The 21972-nt window shown below is 37.9% G+C and overlaps 1 protein-coding gene across 2 annotated transcripts; it reads left to right on the plus strand.

The window, feature by feature from the left end:
- The first annotated feature begins 1114 nt into the window (after positions 1 to 1114).
- LOC127969209 (forkhead box protein N2) lies at positions 1115 to 21398 on the plus strand. 2 transcript variants are annotated; one of them, XM_052571015.1, is made up of 6 exons: positions 1120 to 1596; positions 11216 to 11796; positions 15518 to 15642; positions 17203 to 17258; positions 17595 to 17663; positions 19102 to 21398. In XM_052571015.1, the coding sequence occupies exons 1-6, from the start codon at positions 1587 to 1589 to the stop codon at positions 19464 to 19466; spliced, it is 1206 nt and encodes a 401-aa protein (XP_052426975.1). In that variant the 5' UTR covers positions 1120 to 1586; the 3' UTR covers positions 19467 to 21398. The 2 variants fall into 2 exon arrangements, with proteins under 2 accessions (XP_052426976.1, XP_052426975.1); XM_052571016.1 differs by lacking the exon at positions 17595 to 17663 and having other exon boundaries at positions 1115 to 1596.
- Positions 21399 to 21972: the final 574 nt, after the last annotated feature.

Genomic DNA, 21972 nt, shown 5'->3' on the forward strand with positions numbered 1-21972 from the left:
TGCCGCTTCAAAATGCATTAACTGAGGGACTGGAATCGTGTGGATTATTTGTGGATTTTTGTGATGTTTTTATCAGCTGTTTGAACTCTGACGGCACCCATTCACTGCAGAGGATCCATTGGCGAGCAAGTCATTTCTCCAAATCTGTTCAAATATATAACCAAACTCATCTACATCTTGGATGGCCTGATGGAGAGTACATTTTTTGCTTTACTTTTTATTTATTTCTAACATTTGATAATTTAATTGGGAAATTCATGTTTTTCATTTCTGTAATAAACAGCCCACTGTGTGGTTTCTATGAAAGTGCTTGACATAATGTTCAAATAATAAATTAATTAATCAATACTTAAAATCAATACTTTAAAATTAAATACTCTTGGTCATGTTTTATAGAAAAATGAACACTAAGTTTTGCACTAATCTTAACTTGTAAGATTCATGTTATGTCTGTGTGAGATATGAGATATCTCTTCTCTGCTTTTTCCGCATTGTCCTCTGCTGGAGACCCTCCTCCAGCCCACCTCAATGACATAAATCAATCATGTGACTGGAAAGCAGGTTTCATAAACAACTCCTATAATAAGGCTACAGTTAATACACTAGTTTTACATTTTTCTAATTGTTTAATTAAATAATGCTTACAATTAACCCATTTAGAATGAAGGATATTTACTCTTGGCTGCTGCAAAACATAGACATGATTTATCAATACTTTATTTTAGTTGGTATTAAAAACTGTCAGAACCAATCATAATGTACAATGCACATTAGAATTTTTTTTAAACATCACAAACTTATTATGTTGTAACTGACTGAGTATTAGCTACTTATGGCTGCATTTAGAACAGAAATTAAGCACGAAAGGGTTAAATCTTTCAGCCTGAGAGGGTTAAATATTTAATAGCAAATTTAAGGTGAAATAATATGGTCGTGCTCCTGACTTTCCAGCGAGTTTAAAATCTCATTGGTGCAAAATACTTATGTAAGTTCAAGTTGGTAAGTTTCGAGTACCTCTACTTCACATCGCGAGGTAGCTTGTGATTGGACGACGAGCCTCCAGGACTCCCCCGCTAATGACGCCACAGCATCTGACCTCGTTTCCAGCGCGAGCTGGTTGGTGGTCAAACACCGTCTAAGTTTGCTAAAGACATTAAATATGAAGCAAATTCTCAATGAGAGTATGACGTCAAAATGTCTGAATCTACAACGACCGGTTTAGGCTTTCCTCTAAGCGAAATCGTTTGAAATTACCACCGAGTTCTTCCGTCACAAACCTCTCACGAACGAATGAATAACGTGGTGCAACGCGGAGCGCATGCTGAACGCAACTGCTTAGGTTTGCAAAAAAAAAAGTGCTACCGCGATGCGGCAGTTGTCAGGGGGATGTCGGAGAGGAGGGGGTGTGATTGGCTGAAGTGGTACTGTTGCCTTGGCGACGGCAGGGGGGGTACGGAAGCGTTGCCGTGCGGCGTGATCTCCGCGCTGCGTGGATGGAGGAAGCAGCTGCTGATCTTTTGACACAGCGCGAGCGAAAGGCTACTGCATGAAAGCACGGGAGCTTTGTCGTCGGACGCGACAGTAGAATGCACGAATGTAAGTAAACGCTTTATTAATATACGATTTATAATTCTGTTTATTTTAGGGGAGATATTATATGTCAGAGCGTTTATAATCAGATGACAAGTAAAAAAAACGTATCTCGTGAAAAAAGCCAATAACAAGCCTTTGACCTCACTAAATTGTGTTTACGTTTTTCTTTTTTTAAACGATGTTTCGTTGTTGTTATTGTTAATGTTTCGTATTGAAATACAACACACGCCTGTTTTATTTCCATAATACATTTCTGAACATTTTAGACCATGTGATCTTGCTAGCTAACTTAGTTGAGTAAAATGCCGTCGAGCTGACGCGAGACATTAAACCAAACACATTCCAGTCGTATCCGTACACTTTTCCTGAATGAATACTGATAACACAAAATATATCCAAGGACTTTTTCGCTGTTTTATTTCGCTAGCGGTGCAGAAGCTTGCCGCGAAGCTTTGCTCTAAAGCCATGCATTAGCTTGACGCTAACTGAAGATCCTAGTTCAGCATTCTTGTGATTAATGTTATCTGTGGGAGATTCAGAACGCACGACATGTATGGAGTCATCAAATCTGTTTGAAATAACATTACAATTCAACGTCAACCGTCGCGAGAGTGCCTTTAAAGTCAAAACAACGTTCGAATAGAACGTTAATCGAACGCGCGAATAGTCGCCTATAACAACAGAGGAATGCTAAAGGTTACAGTTGAAGGTTACAAATATATATATATACATACATATTCAGTTTGTGGCGAATAGTGAGAATCTAGGGCAACTATGTAACACGAGATGTGAGGGTGGGGGCTGTTATTTTCTCTTGTTTTGTTTTGCCTGTTACTTGTTGTGGTTGTACATAAAGCGTTCGTTGAGATCGAAAGCAAACGACTGGTAATTCGCTTGTGACTTGTTGATGAAATGGGATGTTCTGACGCGGACGTGCACTCATTATTTCCGGCGGTAGATAACGTTTGAGTGACATTGACACGTGGTCCGAGTGAACGCATAGCTGTGCTTAGGAAAGAGCTGGGGACGAGTACACAACTCTGAGCAGCGTGTCACATGAGCACATTATTTAGTTCTGCTGTCTACATTGCACTTTAGACTGTAGACTCATTCAGGTCATATTGCGTAGGCAGTGAAAAGGGGGTCTGTGTTGTTAACAGTGTTGTCATGTAGTTGCTTCTATTTGCAGTGTGACCACATAAGTTGCATCCACAGTGGACAGAATTCAGATGCATAGCTCGCTACATCTGAAAGGGCACAATTGCCTGAAGAGACTTCATTAGTACCGAATCCTGCGCTAATGTAGTGAATGGCAATAGTGTCTGTGCAGTGCTGTGTTCTCTGGAGGGCTTTTGTAGGACACAGCAAATGATCCCTTTGCTTATTGCTTCTCTCCTGGCATTAAACGGGAAATTAATTAGTCTCATTATGACTCTCACAATGATAGATAAGATCTGGCTCTTGGCTGTTTGCAGTTACTGTCCCACAAAAGCTGAAGAAATCTGAAATGCAGTCAAAACATTTAAACTCACGCACTCTTTCAACCAGGTTTCGGGTGTTTTTTATAGGCTAATATGTGTGTTTGTGTGTAGATACATTTAGGTCTGAAATATTTATTTTGTTTTATTAAATAAATGTTTATTTTATTATTTTATTCATAGAGCCATTTAAACTTGGATGAACTTTTATTTTATTGATTTTTATTTTATTTATAAAGACAATCCAAACTTAAAACAAATAAAAATAAAACAGTTTATTGTCATTTTGAATAAAACACAATTTATATATTATTTTCTGTATTAAGACATCCAAACCTTGTTAAACCTTGCAACCAAAAAAATATTTTATTATTATTTTAAATAAAGATTAAGAAGGAACAAATATTTATATATTTTTTTATTGTTTTATTCATTTATGACTGCCATCAAGCTTTTACGCTATAGTTTACAAAAGTTGAGTGCATGGCAATAAAAAGTGTTAAGCAGCAGTCAACAACAGTTTAATCAAAATTCATAAACTGGCTTCCAGCTCAAGAAAGAAGAGTAGATTCTTCATTTTTTACTGCAAGAAGGGTTTAAAAAAACACCATCCGTCTTGTTGTAAAACCACAAATTTACGTTTGGCAACCCTTCCTGGTTGAGTGGCATAACATGTAAATGAACATGCAGTTGCTTTCCTCCAAAGACAACCCAGCTTAATGCTCACTTTAGTTTTTTTTTAGTAAAACTCATCAGCTTTTTCCAAACTCAATTGAAAAGCAAATTAAACTTATGTCCAAGCTTTAATGTGGCCTGTAACGACAGTGCCTTTGTTCGTTTACCCCCCTTCCTTCCTTCCACTCATTATACCTCCAGCTGCACATATTTCTCATCTGCTGTTAGCCTCTTTTTGTTCCTTGATGCCCTCAACGTTAGACCAGGAGGCACAACTCACATCCCCAGGAGGCTATAATGCTGTGGTTGCCATGGCTACATGGTGACACCGGGGCGTGGTAATCCAATATAGGCGACTGCTCTGGATTTCAGTTGCAAATGTGTGCTTTTTTTCCTTCATTTGCCTGGACCGTGTCAGACCTCACGCCCTCCCCAACCCCCAACTCAACCTTGTGTTCTTAGACTTGGTCTGTCACACTCCTCCTCATTTAGTAACCTTCGTCTCCTTTGTAAAAGATTTAAGTCCGCAGAGCAGCCGGTGGGCAGTTAGGGCCCCTCTGTGCATTGACAGTGATGCTAATGTCAGGCAGTGCCTTGATGAGGAGAGCTCACCCCCCAGTACCATAGCCTGTGTCATTCTGATCACAATAGCCTCCATTGTGTTGATCACTCCTGTGTGAATAAACAGGGTGTGTTTAATTGAGACTGTAGGGTGTGACAATGGCATGGGACGAAGTCCAGACAGCACACTGTGGAGCTTGTGTGGCGGCTTGTATGAATGCCTGTATGCCACTACCATGTAAAGAACTAAGAAACAGAAGCCCTGCTGATATCTTATTCATGTTTAGGTGCTTGTTTTTTAAAAGCCTATATGAACATAACTTACCTAAAGTTGCAGTTATTTACAGTGTTTTTTTGTTTGGTTTTTAAAACTCTTAGGGTCTGTTTGTTTGTTTTCACTTTCATTACAAAAGTGATATCCAAAAGTTGAACATGCAATGAGATGATTCAGATTTTTTTGGTTAAGAATTCAGTTGCCTCTGTATCTGCATTGCAAGTGAATGATGCAACAAATCAGAATACTCCTCTTTCAATGAAGTCCATTCACACTACAAAAAGAGTCAGTTCAGCAATATGCGTCTACACTGAGAGCATTTGGAGCAATGCAAAATCACGAATACTAAATATGTGCGAATACTAAATAAATATTCTTTCGTGAGCATAAGATGAGCAAAAATATTAAAAGTTCCATGCTGTTTCCTTTGCTTGTAGTGCAGAATGGGTGTAAAACATTTAATTGGTGTAGTGTTCAGTGACAGATTAATTCAGAAAATTCAAGCCTAATTTCTTGTAATATTCATAAATATATGCAAATATTGTCATTGATTGGTGCGTAGTGACCGAGTTAAAACTGTGTTCCATTTAACAACCAAATTTTGTCATAAAACGCACCAAAATGTTGAGCCTCAATGAAAAACCAAGGCAATTTAATGCCAAATGGATTTGTTTCTAAACTGCTGCATCCTATTAAAGATGAATCAGTGGATTTGCTAACAAATTATTGTAAATGTTTTTGGAATGTTAAGTATACAATTTTTACAAGTTGTCGAGAAGTTAACAAATGGGAAGCATTTTTGAAATTTAGGAGTGCATTTGTACATTTGCATGTTTAAATGGACTTTGGCTACATTGATCAGAAAATTGAAAACATTTTTTCTGAGTTGAGTTTTGAAATGTTTAATATTTAAAATGGAAGGTGATATGAAACAACAAACTCAGGCATTGTACATGTGGTGTCTTTACTGCTTTGGATTATGGCTTTCAAGCTTCCAGGACCCTTGCAGCATATGAATGTGTTTAAGAAGCTTGAGCTTAGAAACGTGATTCAGAATTGTGGAGGAAACTAGCCATGAAAGAAGTAACAACAACAGGTTCTTTGTACTGTATGATCTGTTTTAAAGTTTCTTAAAGCTTATTGTGACTGGAAATAAATCCATTAGTTTGTCAGATGTTTCTGAAAAGTAAAAAAGCAGTTAATCTCCAGCAATTTTCTTATAAGGTTAGGTGATCTTACTGCTGGGCTTAGATCTCACAAAGCAACGGAGATGCACTGGGAGTCCTTGAGTCAGGACTGATACATGACAGACCAATACCAAATGCTTCAGGAATCAGGAAGGAAAAATCTCTGCTTGGTTTTCAGCAGAGAGCTCCAATTCAAATGGCTGTTTAAGCATGCTTAAACACGTAGAAGACCCCTTGATCTCCATCTCCAACTGTTTTATTACAGATGCACATGCTCTTCCCGTTGCTCTGTTCTGCAAACATCAGCAGTTCAATACGGAATAAATCCTCCTTCAGATTTTGATGGCAATTCGTTTATGAATGGTGGGGATGAAAGAGAAAGAACGGGTCGTTCTTTATAAAACCCTTTTAGATTTATGAAATTTCTTTACCAAATTATGTTTTACACATTAATTTTCTGGATTCCATTTTAATGGTTTCACTAAATAATAATAATCAAAGCATCTCTAATTAATTTCTTTTATAAAAAAAAAAAAAAAATGTTTTCCTCAGAAGTACGGAAGTATTTTTCATATAAATTAAGTTGTCTATATTTTAGTAGATAGTAGATTGTGTTTAACAGGCAAAAGAGTGACAATCAGGTCCACACACAGAAGTTTAGAAATTCTACATTGATAAAAAAAAAAAAAAAAAAACTCCACTGGTATCGGATTGGAATCAGCCGATAGTCAGAATTTTCTGGATCAGATCTGAAAGAAATGGTATCGTTGCATCCCTACATATGACCCCTTTAAGTGTATTGACCTACTTTTGATGTATCCATTTAAATTTGGCATGTTCCATGATATTCTGCATTAAACAGTAAATTCAATTTTTATGACAGGATTTCGCGATTCGGTTGGGTTTTCTGTATCGCGAATATCATAGGGCCCTAGGTGCAAAGGTGCCCGTACTTTTTCCTATGAAGGGCTAAAAATCAAAACATGTTTGAGGGCTGTGGGCTGAAAGTAAATGTTGCATTATATCCAAATATATCATATTAAAAAATAGTTTAATGTATATTTTCTACATTTCAGTGGATCTGATCCACTTATGGGCTGCGGGCCCACTTTGGGCTTCTCTGGTTTAATGGATAATAGGATAATAGCTCATAGCACAAATCTTTTTGGCATGAAATAGAAAAATAAGGATGATTTTTAAATCTTTTTCATCATATTGTGACCAATTAATTTATGCTTACGTTTAATTTTTTATTTTTTACCTCGTCAATTACCTCATTTTAATCTGAAACTGCAGACTTCTCTCTGGTGATGAATGCCGGGCTGCTCCATCACAGTGTGGAAGGATCTGCCTTTACTTTGATTTCATTGCAACTTTAACGTCAAGTCTACATAAAATATTCTGGATATTTGTCAGTGACATTAAATAAATGCCAAAAGTTTCCCAGAGGGCCTGGTAATTAAAAGGCTAATTATTTGTATTTCAAAGCTACCCCTCCCATTGACAAAAGTTTACTTGTAGTCTGTTTGGTTGTATTTCTGTTTGAAGTAGTTTAGACTGGGAGAGTGTCAGCATCAGCATTGTCTGTCTGTGTGAATGGAGGGCGAGGTGATGGGCTGATGAGCCTGTTGGAGGAGAGTTAGATTTGTCTTGCTAATGAGAGCTGCCATGAGTGCATGGATCAGGTCTCTGCCTGGAGCAGGATGGGAAGCAGACAGCACTAAATGTTCTATGAAGGACATACTGCTGTCGTACCTGCCCTTGAGTGCCCATGGAGAAAGACATCCAAAGAGGATGCTATTGGAAAACAAAACAGCATGTGGATGCACTACAGGAGCATAATAATGTGCACAAGGTTGACAGATGGTTTGATTTCAGGGCTGCATGAAATTGGAGAAAAACTTGGATTGCAATTTTGTATGTGTTTGTTTGTTAGTATATATATTGCAATATGAAAAATCGGTAATTTTCAACAGATCATTTAAATAGTTATATTTGGAAAGAATTCAAAATTCTGTAACGACTGGGCTGATTTTGTAGGAGAGTGCACTTAAAAAAATAAAGTATTATTTTAAAGTACAACTGTAAAATTACAATACTAATATTTTACCTTCATTTTCAGTCCTTAAAGTAAAACAATTTAACGTTTGTGGATGACCAGCCGGTTCCAGAATGAAGCGTGGTACTGTGTTTTTGTGCACACTGAAACACCATATCTTTGAAATCACGGTGAATATTTATTTCTGCATTATATATAATGTGCAATTAAGCGCATTATGAAAATATAAAATTTGGGTATTGTGCACTTTTTTCATTTAAAAGTACTGCTTTATGAACAAAAGTGCAATAACATTTGGTTTGAAAAAACTTTAAACTAATGTGCTTTTTCTACAGCAATATTCCTGTATTATAATGTATTTATGGTGCTTTAAAATGATTATGCTCTATTTTGGTTGAGACACGTGATTAAACCAATCCCAAGCCAGTACTGATCAACATCCCAACCCCTCCTGTGAATAATGAATAATGATTATAATAATAATAAAAAATACAATCATTTTGAAAAACCTTCTGAGATTTAAGGTGATGTTAGATTTTTTTAAACATTTGTTTCTTATTTGGTTCCACAGTGTTTGCTGATTTCAGTGTATTTAATCTGTCTATTTTAAGTCAAGGTGTATGCCGTGCCTCAAGGCTTTCTCTGTTTTACTAAGAAATGTTTCTACTTTTATTTGTTTACTGATTTTCAGTTTTGTACACCTATTTAAGTTATTTAATTAGGGTTCCTACAGTTCCTAATGTTATGCAAGTTATTTGCTATTTTGTATTTATTTGTTTTCCTAATGATAATTCTGTGTTCTATTTTGTATTTTGATTTGAATTCAAGCAATTGATCCTGAATTGCTGCTAATATAAAAGTAAAAAAGTTAAATTTGGATTGCGCTTTTAACAAGCTACTTAACCAAAGGAAATCAAGGAAAAGAGGGAAAACTCAAATGACCCCCCCCCCCCCCACCACTACCAACATGTTGTCCCACGTCGATTAACCGGTGGGAAAATTTCCTCACTATCACAACCCTAATGATAATGAAAAAAAAAAGATAGTGACATCCCTAATTCCAGCTACATTAATCAAGAAAGCTTTCTGGAAAAAAAAAAAACATTAATAACATGTTGTACTGAGAAATGGTCATTTACACTCCCTCTTACGCTTCAAAAAACATTTAATAAATAAATAAAACATTATTAAATTATGACACAATTGTCATTATGGAGTGAATTATCCCTTTAACTTTGTCGAAAAGCTATTTTTTTGTTGACACCTTTTATTACAGTTCTCATGTGAAGAGGAAGACGTTTATTTGTGTCTGTTGTGTTCTGAACGGAATGAAAGAGGAAGTGGAACCCCCTCCCTGTGCCCTCCACTCTATTCTCCAGACTGGGAGAGAGAATGATTCAGAGCAGCACTTTATGTGATTATTTATTTATTGATGGGCTGTATGGTTTCCATGGCAGTGGGTATAATAGTGGGCAGAGAAACATTCACTTTCCTAGACACTCAGTCCTCTTTTACTTGAGCTGATGATTTATTTATAAATATTCTGTGTGCTTTTCATGGCTGTCCATTAAAGCCAGTTGCTTAGTCTGTGGCTGGTAGATTTCTAATTGATCTTTGTGAGTTTCTTCAAGCTGTATGGAGCCACCATCACTTATCCTCTCCGTCCTTGTCCGTCTTATTACATGGAGCTGATAACAGACTTGCACATCTTCAATTGATGTCTAAGAATCCTGGAGTGCACACTTTAGTTGTTCTGGTGTGGTATCATCTTGAAGATGAGGCTCATGGTATTCTTAGACACTTCAGTAGACACCTAAGAGGCCCTTAACTCTGTCCTAAAGGGCCTCTTAATTCCCTCAAGAGAAATGGTGCAGGCAAAGAGATTGCAGTGTTGTAGCAGTTAAAGAAATGGAAAACAATTTAGCCATCTAGTATGATGAATATAACACATTTGACCCAAAATGTATGATTTCCTTGGTTCAGTAGTCATACTCTGGCACGCAATTCCCTTTAAATATGGATCATAGTTCATCAATGCAACACAGAGGTGATTCTTCATTCGTGTCTCTTTGTGTTTGAACAGACACAAATACACAATATGTCAAAATGCCAGTCTCACCAGTCATAATTTGTGTGTTTTTTTTTTTACTTGTCATGTTTAAAGTTTTTTAGTTTTTAATGTGGTATTGAAGAAATACTTAAAGTGTGCTATGTAATAGTAATACATGGAAGGCAAACTTACATTGAAATAAAATGATAAAATTAGGGATGAACCGAATGTAAAAAAAAAAAATATATTTTGTTGTTTGAGAGAATAAGTGAAAAAAACCTTATAAATCGTACCAAACAATGATGTGATGCCATTAAATAGAGATGCGCACTAATGCAGAAATCATGTTGTCAGTGAGTTTTAAATTCCATTTTATTTCACTTTACAAATTCACTTCCACAAATTCGCCAGAAAAATTGGCAGGAATAGTAATAGAGCACCGATGCATAGCTGCTGTCAGTCGCTCACCAGCAGGTGGCGCAAGTGGCTGCCGATGAAAACAAAAACAACCAGTAGTGGTGGTTAGTAGAAGTTATGATAATCAGGGCCAGTATCAAGTGCAGAAAAGCTGATGGTGTTTACGTGTGTGCTTACTTTGTATGCTCGTGTGAGCTGGAGTTTCCCTCATACATCACATCCCAGGATTCCCCAACGACGCATAATGTGTCTTAATTAACGAATACAGTGATGGAAAAAGACCAAACTCAATATACACCTTACTGATGATGAAAACTATATCTTTATTTTAGTTTTGTGATTTGTTGAACCAAAAATATTTGTTGGCAGCCCAAAATATTTGTCTGAAACGGCAAAAAAAAAAAAAAAAAAAAAAATAATAATATATATATATATATATATATATATATATATATATAGTTGTCAGTCATCAAGCAGACACCAAATCAGTTAAATTCAAGATTTACAGTTTTTACTATTATTCAAGCTTTTTGAACCAATTAGCATTTTTTATTGACTTAGTTTTTTGCACCAAAAATGTTAGTGTACTTTGTTGCCATTCATTTGCACCTATAATTTATTTAACATTTAATTTAAATATAGTATCCATATGTTGCTGAAATTTTAAGAGGCATTTCTGAAGTACTTTACTATGACTGGTTTAATTTATCGCATGAGAACATGATATTCTGAACCGCATTAAAAGAAAGTTTACCCAAATTGAAATTTTTTAAACATTATTTTCAGTTTCAGCCAAATGAAAACCTTCATTTCAATTTCTGCATTTCTATAAATAAATACACCCACCTTTTATTTGTGATTGAGAGTTGTAGTAACCAGTGCCCCCTTTCTGTTTCTCTTCAATACCCTTCCCTTTTACAGACCCTCCTGGTTTGATGGGTCCGATAATCGGGATGTCTCCAGATAAGAAAGCAGAATCTCCCGGAGCGCAGGGTGTGTGTGGAGCTGGGACGCTACCTGAAGCAGAGAGTGCTTCCAGTCCCATGGCTACCAGTCTGGACCAGATTGGTCGGGCTGGAGCATTGAGTGTGGTGGCGGGTGAGTCTGAAGATGATGAACTAACCAACCTGAACTGGCTTCATGAGAACCTGCTGCAGAACTTCACGCTCGGAGGTGAAGCGCAACCCATCAACAGCCCGCTGTTTGACATCGAGGGAGGCGGTGGGTCGCCACACAGCAACACCACCTCGTCCACCTCCTCTATCTCTGCAGGAAGCGAGAGAGATCCTTACAAGTCAAAGCCTCCTTTCTCTTTCTCCTTACTGATATACATGGCTATCGAACAGTCACCCAGCAAATCTCTTCCAGTGAAGGACATCTATGGCTGGATCCTCAAACATTTTCCATATTTCTCCAGCGCCCCTACTGGCTGGAAGAACTCAGTGCGCCACAACCTGTCTCTCAACAAGTGCTTCCGCAAAGTAGAGCGAAGCATAGGAAAGGTAGGAATGCAAGAAAAATGGACATCCTCATGTGGTTTCTGTAAAGGGATAATGTACATTCTACGATTGCAGAGAAGTGCAAAACAAATCAAATAAGTCAGAAAACACAACGATATTTAAATTTAGTCATTTAGCAGACGCTTTTATCCAAAGAGGCTTACAAGGGACTGGTAAGTGCAAGGGATTTTTAAATAATATAATAAGTGATAAGAAAACAGATAGAATATAAAATGTTCCATATTCCACTATGTTCTTGCCTCAACTTAGAAGAGTTGATGCGTACCTCTTCCAATCACTGTAGCTCGTGTCACCACTATGCTAGCATTTAGCTTAGCACCATTCATTCCTTAGCATCTAAACAGGGATGAATTTAGAAGCTACTAAACACTTCCATGTTTTCCCTATTTATTGACCGTTACACGAGTAGTTACACAAGTAAGTATGGTGACACAAAATAAATAGTGGCAAAATAAACTCCCCCTCCCCTCTAACTTCAGTCAGTACAACCAATGTGATTGGGCTGGACGATTAATCGAAAAACAATAAAAACCGAAATTCATAACCTCTAACTGATGTAATTTTCCCATTTCGGTTATTTCGTTTTTTGAATCCTGTTAAGACTTCCCCCTTAAAAGTATCACTAGCGTGTGTGTAGCCACATGACTCTGCTCTCCAGTCAGTGGGATAAAAGCAAAGCGGTGTGAGCGGTGAGCCTTGCGTCTTCACTAAACTTTGTCAGTTGTATTTGTTTTATGGTTTGGACATTCAAGCGATTAGATGAATGGATGTGTATTCTTATATCGACCTGCCATGTTCGCGCAGCTGCATTGTGGCACGAACACTCATATAAACAGGAGCTGTGAAGATCGCGCGCACAGAGGAACACAGAAACTAGTTGTCTGCGCTGTCCTGTGATTTATCCCTAAAGAAGCTTAGAATCTCAAAACTTATTATAGCATGTTTGCGTGCAGCGCACATGAAGCACAAGCTATGGCATTTTTTTTTTAATCACAGGCAAAATTCCTCTTGCAGTGTTTTGTAGGCTGCTGATTTTTGCTCATGTTATTCAGCTGCAACAGAATGTTTTGTCTAAATGTTTGACTTAATTTTTTTTATATTGGATTTTTTATCTTATCGGAATCGAAACTAGGAATCGATAAGAATCAATAAAATTCAAACGATACCCAACCCTAGTAAGAAATGTTATGAACATAGATACAATAACTGCTGATAGTCAATCATATTTACAATACAAAACCTTGTCAGTGAACTATTAGGGCAAAAAAAACAAAAAAACAACAACAAAATAATCGTTCAATAATCGTAATCGAGGCAAAATGTTCAATTAATCAAGGTTTTGATTTTAGGCCATAATCGTCCAGCCCTACAATGTGAGGAGTTTTCAGGATTGATGACATTACTGCGCCGAGGTCGAAGTGCTGCAAAATGCTCTTCCGTCGTACATTATAGTCATAATTTCCATCCGCTAGCATAGTTGTGCTGCACTCTACAGTGATTGAGTGCATGCACTGAGACAGGAAAGGTACGCATCAACTCGTCTAAGTTAAGGGAAGAACATACTGGAATGTGGAAAAACTGGCGTTTTCACTTTAAGGAAACAATCAGCAAATGAAGAGAGTGCAAGTCTAAAAGGGAGAAATGTTTAAGAATAGAATTAGGATCGAGAGTGCTACAGTTAGAGAGTCAAATAAAGATGGATGAGATGTATTTTTAGCCGATTCTTGAAGATGGCTAAGGACTTCTTTGGGATGGCACAATCAAGTGACATTCACTTGCAGAGCGCAAGCTTCTAGAGGGCATATAAGACTGAAGTATTGAATTTAGGTAAATGGGTGCAGAGCCAGTGGTGGTTTTGTGGGCAAACATCAATGCCTTGAATTTTATTTGAGCAGCTATTGGTAGCCAGTGCAAATTGATAAACAGTGGTGTGACATGCATTCATTTTGGTTAATTAAAAATGAATCTTTCTGCCGCGTTCTGGATTAATTGTAAAGGTTTGATAGAACTGGCTGGAAGACCTGCCAAGAGGGCATTGCAATAGTCCAGCCTGGACAGAACAAGAGCTTGAACAAAGAGTTGTGCAGCATGTTCCGAAAGAAAGGGCTTGATCTTCTTGATGTGGAATAAAGCAAATCTGCAGGATCAGACAGTTTTAGCAATGTGTTCTGAGAAAGTCCGCTGATCATCAATCATACCTCCAAGGTTTCTGACTAATTTTGAAGTGTGGTTCCTGAGATGCCCTTTGCCAGTAGGCATGATCGGAAGATCGGGTGGTTAACCGTGTCAAAAGCAGCAGACAGATCAAGCAGGATAATTACTGAAGATTTGCATTCCACTCTTGCTAGTCTTAGGGCTTCAACAACTGAGAGCAAGGCAGTCTCAGTTGAATGTCCACTTCTGAAGCCAGACTGGTTGCTGTCAAGGAAGTTGTTCTGTGTGAGAAATGCAGAGACTTGGTTGAACACAGCTCATTCAAGTGTTTTTGCAATGAAAGTTTGAAAGAAGGGAAACTGCAGTTCTCTAAAAGACATGGGCTGAGGGGGGTTTCTTAAGTAGTGGGGTCATACGAGCCTGTCTAAATGTTGAGGGAAAAACACCAAAAATGTATGATCATATTTTGTATTGTACTTAAGTAATGCTCCAATGCCTAAATTCAGTCATATCATTTAAAATTATTTTTCATATAATAGCCAAAGTAGTATAAGACTTTAATTTTAGAAATATACTGGTTGTCGGCTGTAATCGATAAATGGCATAACATAATGTTTGGCTTTATATATATATAGACTTGAAATGTTAATGTGGGTTGAAATAGTTTTTATTTTGTGTGACTGCATAGTCCTACAAGATACGTGAAACTAGCACAGTGAGAACGGTTGCCAGGGACGACGCTCAAATGCAGTTTAGTTGCCATTAAAGAAAAAAACATTTGACCTCAGAGTGCTGCGACTGACCAATCAGAATAAAGTATTCCAGAGAGCCTTGTAATAAATTAGAATAGCATCTTTTCCTGAAGAGTGGTTCACACAACATCACTGCGGAGCACTCGCTCAGACGTTTAACTAACTGGGTCAGTGTAGAAAGTAGTGCACGGCTGACTGCAGTGTGCTAACAGGGTTGTCAAGAGGGATATTGGTTTAGGGCGTTTTGAAAACCGCTGCGTTCAAAGCAGGGCACGCAGCCAGTTAAATGAAGCGAGGCAGATGTTTTCATTTCTTCTGCGTGAACCGTAGATGGTGAAATGATTTATGGAATGGTGAGGATGGTATGTTTCATTAACGTGTAACATTGCGTGTCAATCTGTGGGTTTCATATGTCTCAGCCTGGTGTCTGTTGCCATGGCAATGTTTCCTCTTTCCTGTTTATGAACACGGCTAGTGAAGTGAGTCAAGGTCATATTCCCCCTGCAGGACCACACCTCAGACAAAGGGTGATGAGTCCTTTTATTCACGCACACATATCCCAATGCAAACACAATAGGGGCCACCTTTCCACATGGTTCCCATGTGGTCATTATAGTTTCACCATGGCTTAAAATGATTTTACAGATAATGAATGATGTGCTTATGAATGTACAGTGCACCTACAGAGAGACAGATGGTCCTGTTGTCATTTAACCTGAGCTTTCTCCTCACACAAGCATGCTGATATCATTCTTGCTTCTTTCTATTCTGACACCGCCCCTCTCTGTTTCTTCTAGACCAATGGGAAAGGCTCTCTGTGGTGTGTTCACCCCGAGTTCCGGCCCATGCTGATGCAAGCCCTAAAGAAACAGCACTTCCCGAATGCACATGCCTTCTGCACTCCTCCTGCCTCCCCTCCTAGGTATCAACACTGGCCTGATTATATGACAAATGCATATTTTTCAGACATTTATCAAGGCTTCAGTCAGTAGAAAGAATGCTTGTGTGCTGTTTACTAGGATTTCAGAGAAATACCTGTCATAGGAAGACACTTCCAGTGCAGACAGCTTTGTTAAATATAGTGGGAGTGATTTAGTTATGTGTCATGATGCTCCACTAATGTCTGGTGCATGCCATCATGTCTAACGTAGGTTGTTTAGCAAAAATGTTGCAGCTTTGGTGCATTCATATAAAATTTATATTCAGCTGTCGGCACAGGTGTGTGAATGTTGCTTGTTCTAAATTTTTTTTTTTTTTTGTCTGGTTATATTTATAATGTAGTGGTGTGAATCTTTAAGTTCACAGCAAATAAATTCAGTGCACTGATTTTGATTTCAAGCCTTTTTTTCTGATTCAGAACAATTTGTTACACAATTTAATTCAATTTAATTAATGCATTTAAAATAACAACTAAAATGAAATTTAAAAAAGGTTTTTTTTTTAACTAAAACTATGTTAATGTTTTATGTAATTTTCTTTGTTGCTATTAATTTGTTCATATAAAAAAATATAGGTATGTTTTTGTGACATATCAGGACACAACTTTGTATAATGAAATGGGTATGACACAGGTATTACAAGAAGTGGGTGACTTGTGAGGACATAACCCATGTCCCCATTTTTCAAAATGCTTATAAACCATACAGAATGAGTTTTTTTTTTTTTTTTAGAAAGTAAAAATGCACAAAGTTTCCTGTGAGGGTTAGGGTTAGGTTTAGGGTTGGTGTAGGGCCATAGAATATATAGTTTGTAGGGCTGTGCAAAAAATCGAATGTGATTTTCAAGCGCATCTCATCAGTAAAGACGCTCTTGTTATTAGTAGTATATCTCCAGAACATGCGTTCAGATCAGTGTAGCCAGGTTTTCACAACAAATCCTGCCCAGTTGCTTCTCAAAACTAGTCCAAAACTAGCCCAAGCGCATTTCTAGGAGGTTTCCTAATTAAAAATTGCTTCCCGGGGTTAAAATAGAAGTTTTTTGGCAGGGTTGCCTTGGTAAAATTTGCAGTTTAGGGCCAAATATCACGTTATTGGTATATGGGTTGCTTCAACCCGCGGACATAAAAACAACAGCAGACTTGTTGACTTGCAGACTCTCAAATGCGATTGGCTTTTGAGAAGCAATTGGGCAGGATTTGTTGTGAAAACCTGGAAACCCTGATCTGAAGATATACTTCTAATTACAGGAGCGTCTTTACTGATGTGATGCGCATGAAAATCGCATTCGATTTTTTCCACAGCCCTAACAGATTGTACAGTATAAAAACCATTATGCCTATGGGATGTCCCCACTTTTTACTAAAACAAACTTGTGTGTGTGTGTGCGCACTGTATAATAGTACTTTAGTCAAAACCGTAGTTGTCTGTCTCGTACATTATGATAGAGATTTCACCTGTGGTTGCCTCTGAAGCTTGTGATATAACAGATTGTGGTGTAAGACTTCAGTCTAGAAAATATCTAACACTTTCTCTCTGTTCTGTAGTGCCTCGTCTCCTCCTCATCACCTTTTCACATCAGAGCAGTGCTGTGCCCTAAAAGGTTAGTAGAATTCATTAGGTCTCTTCAGAAAATCCATAACTCGGTCATATCTTTTAGACACCATTATCAGATGCATCATCACACGTTGAAGCCTATCACTCATCTCAGCTCTTTTTGTTCCACTCACCCCGTACTTGGTGCTTCTACGCCATGCACATAGATGCCATCTCTTTCCTGTATTTGGTAACCTTAGCAACCAAGGCACTTGTACTTCGAAATTAGAGAGCGACTGTTTCGCTCTTGGGTGGAAGTGACTCATTCACTTAAACACACACACACACACAGACATCACATAGTCAATACTTGTGTGCATCAAACATTTCTTTCTCTTCACAGAATGTGATTTTGATGCTGCCACTGCCATGATGCTGTTAAAGTCTGCCTCTGAGCAGAACATTGACTCGTGTAAGAAAACACCATCACATACACCAACACCTCATTTCTGCCCTTTTATTTTGTTTGTTTCTTCTTTTATTCATGTTCTACATCAGGTTTATTTTAGTCAAGTCATGCATCCAGGTATTTGTTCACATAATCACAGCAATCATGCGCATGTGTAATTGGCTGAAATCAGGGATCATCCTATCCAAAATGTGTATTAAAACAGTTGTCATAAAATGTTTGTATTTCAAATGAAGGATGTTCTTTCAACGGATTAGTTCTCCCAAAAATGAAAATTCTGTCGTTAATTACTCATTTTGTTCCAAACCCAGTAGACCCTCGTTCATCTTCGGAACACAAATGAAGATGTTTTAGATGAATTCCGAGAGCTCTCTGACCCTCCATAGACCGCAACGCAACTGTAATGTTCCCAGGTCCAGAAATGTGGCAAGGACATCTGTAAAACAGCGCATGTGACATCAGTGGTTCAGTCGTACTTTTAAGAAGCTACGCAAATACTGTTTGTGTGCAAAGAAAACCATCAAAACATTGTTTATTCAACAGTTCTTGTCCCAGATTTACCATCTTCCGTCCATTTTGGAGATTACCTCAGAACTTAATCAGTGTTGTTTACATTGGGGATAAAGCGTGTGCATGCTGAACATAACGCTGACTGCGCTGATTACATTCTGGGGTAAGACGTTAACTCAGGGACAAGGCTTCTGGACCTGGGAACATTGCGCTTGCATTGCTGTCTATAGAGGGTCAGAGAGCTTTGAGATTCCATCAAAAATATCTTAAACTGTGTTCTGAAGATTTACAAAGGTCTTCCGGGTTTGGAACGACATGAGGGTGAGTAATGAATGACATCATTTTCATTTTTGGGTGAACTATCCCTTTAAGACTTTCTGTTCTACTGTTGTCTTTGTTGTTTTCGTCGTTTTTAGCATTTTTAGTAATAAATCAAATATGTTTAAATTCAAATCTGGGTATTAGAGTTGATTTAATGCAGAAAAGGAGTGGAGTAATGGCAATAGGTAACACCTATTAGTTGCTTATTAGCATACATATTAATGATTATTAGCCATGTATTAGTGCTAATTAAGAACATATTAATGCCTTATTCTACTTGACCTTATTCTACATCTCTAATATTACCCAATACCTAAACATAACTACCTTACTAACTATTAATAAGAAGCAAATCAAGATATTATTGAGAAATTTCATAGTTAATAGTTAACAAGTGTTAACTATTCTAAAGTGTTACCAAATCAGCTTTTCCATCAAAGGGATGAATTACATTTTTAAATATATTCAAATAGGAAAACAGTCATTTTAAATTGTACAAATATTTCACAATATTCAAATAACTGCAACCTTGATGAGCATAGGAGACATCGAAAACATTATGTACAATTTTGGTCATGCATCAATTATCCATCTGCTTATGATTTCTCAGACCCAGATGATCAAGAAGGACCCATAGATCTCTCCCGAAGGGACTTGGTGGTTGTGAGTCGGGATCCAAAGCAGGATCACAACTACAGCAGCACCCCTGTCCCGCCCTGCCCTCGCCAGATGCCTCCTTCACAGCCAGTCAGCTTCAGTCTGGCTCTACACCACGATCAGGAGAGAGGAGGCGGGGCTCGATGGCCACGCAGCCCGCTACAGGCTCCACTTTTAGGAAAGAGGAGCAGAAGAGATCCTCGTCCAGATGTGGATGAGGAGCTCAAGGAGGCAGCCGGCTCGCTCTTACACCTGGCTGGTATTCGCACCAGTTTAGTCGCCTCAAGACGCAAGAGCAGGAAACTCAGTAGGAAATGAACCCGATTCTGTGACTCCATCCTGTGGCCTGCCCAACCTCTCTCTTCTGGTTTGGTGTATCTTCCTTCTTGTTTGTAATTGTTGGGGTGTTTTCTTTCCTTTCGTCTTTTTAACTGGGATGACGTCCCGGTCCACTCATCAAACATGGCAATACAAACACAGGAGAGAAAAGCCATACTGACATATTTTATGTACAGAAAAAGAATCCAATTTGAATGAACAGCCCACATCATTTGAGTTTAACGGTATGAGAGTTTGAAGATGTTAACCGTAAAAAAACTAAAAAAAAAAAAAAACTTTAAGATTTGCATGCTTCCACTTCTAAATCAACACAAACTTATTTATACGGAAATGAATGCATGGATTTTACAAGCTCCCAAGATCTCGCACTTCTTAACCATAGAGAGAAAAAGCTTAAAAAAAAAAAAGAGAGAGAGAGAGAAATCTGAAAGTGCCATTGATTTTGGATCATAATATAAACATTGATACAAAAGAAGAAATGCAATAATTAGTTGACCTAAATATCTTAGTTATTTTATTTTTGTACTGCTGGTTTATATCTCTTGTGGTGGTGACGGCATGCCCCTGGGAGCCTTCTGCTGCCGCTGTTATGATGTCAAAACCATGTGACTCCTCCAGTGCATCCTGATTGGATCAGTTTTGCATCCTCACCCTGATCATTATGACTGGAGAACAGCTGGAAGGAAACAGCTTTTTGTTGCATGCACATCAGCCTCAGTGTTTCTCGGATGCTAGTGATCAGGTGTTGTGCTATTCCACATGCACTGACTTGATTAAATCATTGCCCGTGTGCATATTGCTTGCTTTGAGAGTGTACTAAAAAGCGGCCAATCAAAACAAGAACCTCTTTACCTCTACTATATGATTAGAACCCGTCTTTCCCTTTCCTGCTCCTTGACTTTGTCGGCGTGAGTGTCACCTCTACCCAAATCAGGCCTTTGTCATCTGTTTCTTGGTTTAAACTGTGTGACGAAGCCTCCAGCAGGGGGAGCTCTGTGAAACGCCACTTCTTCCCATTTGCTGCTTTTGAGCTGGCGCTGTGCTGCTCCAGACTTCAGAGAGTTCAGAAGAAACCAGAGACAATGTGAACTGCACAATAGATGCGCCTGTGAGCAGAGACAAAGACATTCTCCCATCGCTGCTGTTCACGGACGCTGGGAGAAAGGATCACAGGAAGTGAAACGGGAGCGTGGACAGTATATTGCTCGACTGTGATGGGAGAGCCAACTGGATGTGAACTGAGAACTGTGCCACTAAAAACTCTCTGGACTCCCGGCCATGTTTAACCCAGTTTTTTTTTTTTTCGTCCCATTTGAGATCGCCAAAGTTGCTGCTCACAAAACTTGCCTGGCTGTGTGTTCCCAATAGTTTGTGTGTTTATGATTGGGTTTTTAAGTGTTTGTTTGAGGCTACATTAGGATTTTATATACCCAAGCATGTTAAATTGTGAACTATAGCTGCCACTTGCCCCTTTACACTGGAGAACCAGAACGTTCTGTTTGAGTCGAATACTTTAAAACTGCCTATCCTTGTGAAGCTCTTTCCCTGTCACTTTAACCATGGCTGCCAATTCGTCCCCTTCTAGCTGTACATAATGCTAATACAGAATGCAAGTATTAATGCAGGGAGGGGAGCCAAGCAGTAGTTTTAGAATTTGAGGCCAATTCTGAAAACAGCTGCCTATGAATTATTATATTATTGTTATTATTAAGATAAGGTCCACCGACTGAGTTGCCACTTCCCTGTCAGTTTTGTCATGTTCTTCTGCTGTATGTGGCAGCTGAACCTGATTTTTGATTTTGTAAGCTAACCTCTGTTAATAAAAGGTTTATAAAGTTTATTTTTGCCAAAGATATGCAATTGTTGCATTATATATGGTATTAAAGAATAAAAAAAGTTTTTTTTTTCTTTTACTGATTTAGTGTTTGTTGTTCACTACATCATCAGACTGTAAAGGCACATTTTCAATATCTCTGACACAAAAGACATGAAGACATTCATTTCCAGTGGAGCTATTATTTAAAATTATTCAAATTTCCAAATTCTGTTGAATTTTTTTTTTTTTTTTTTTTACTATTTAAAAACAAAACGAGAATTATTATTTTATTTGTTTACACTAAAACATTATTTAATCGTCGTTTCTGTAAAATGTTTCATCCAGTTGTAATCTAAGAAACGAAAACTGTTTTATTAATTTTTTTGTCCAGTTTGTCAATGTCAACATTTTTTCAAGCAAACAGCGAGTCAACAAAGAGGTGTTAATCACAGCTCTTTCAGGATCATTCCTCACTGTGACAGGAAGGTCATGTCAAGCGCATTGCATTGTGGGATGTTCTTCCACAAGCTTTGTTCATCTTGGGTAATCTATGCATACATAATATTTGCATACCGTGCACAGTATAACTACCCTATTCTGTAGCAATAATAAGAGTAAATAACATGCAAGTATGCAATGTTTTTTATGACTTGCTTTATGCTTTTGATG

Source organism: Carassius gibelio, chromosome B12 (assembly GCF_023724105.1).
Source record: "Carassius gibelio isolate Cgi1373 ecotype wild population from Czech Republic chromosome B12, carGib1.2-hapl.c, whole genome shotgun sequence".
Taxonomy (NCBI): domain Eukaryota; kingdom Metazoa; phylum Chordata; class Actinopteri; order Cypriniformes; family Cyprinidae; genus Carassius; species Carassius gibelio.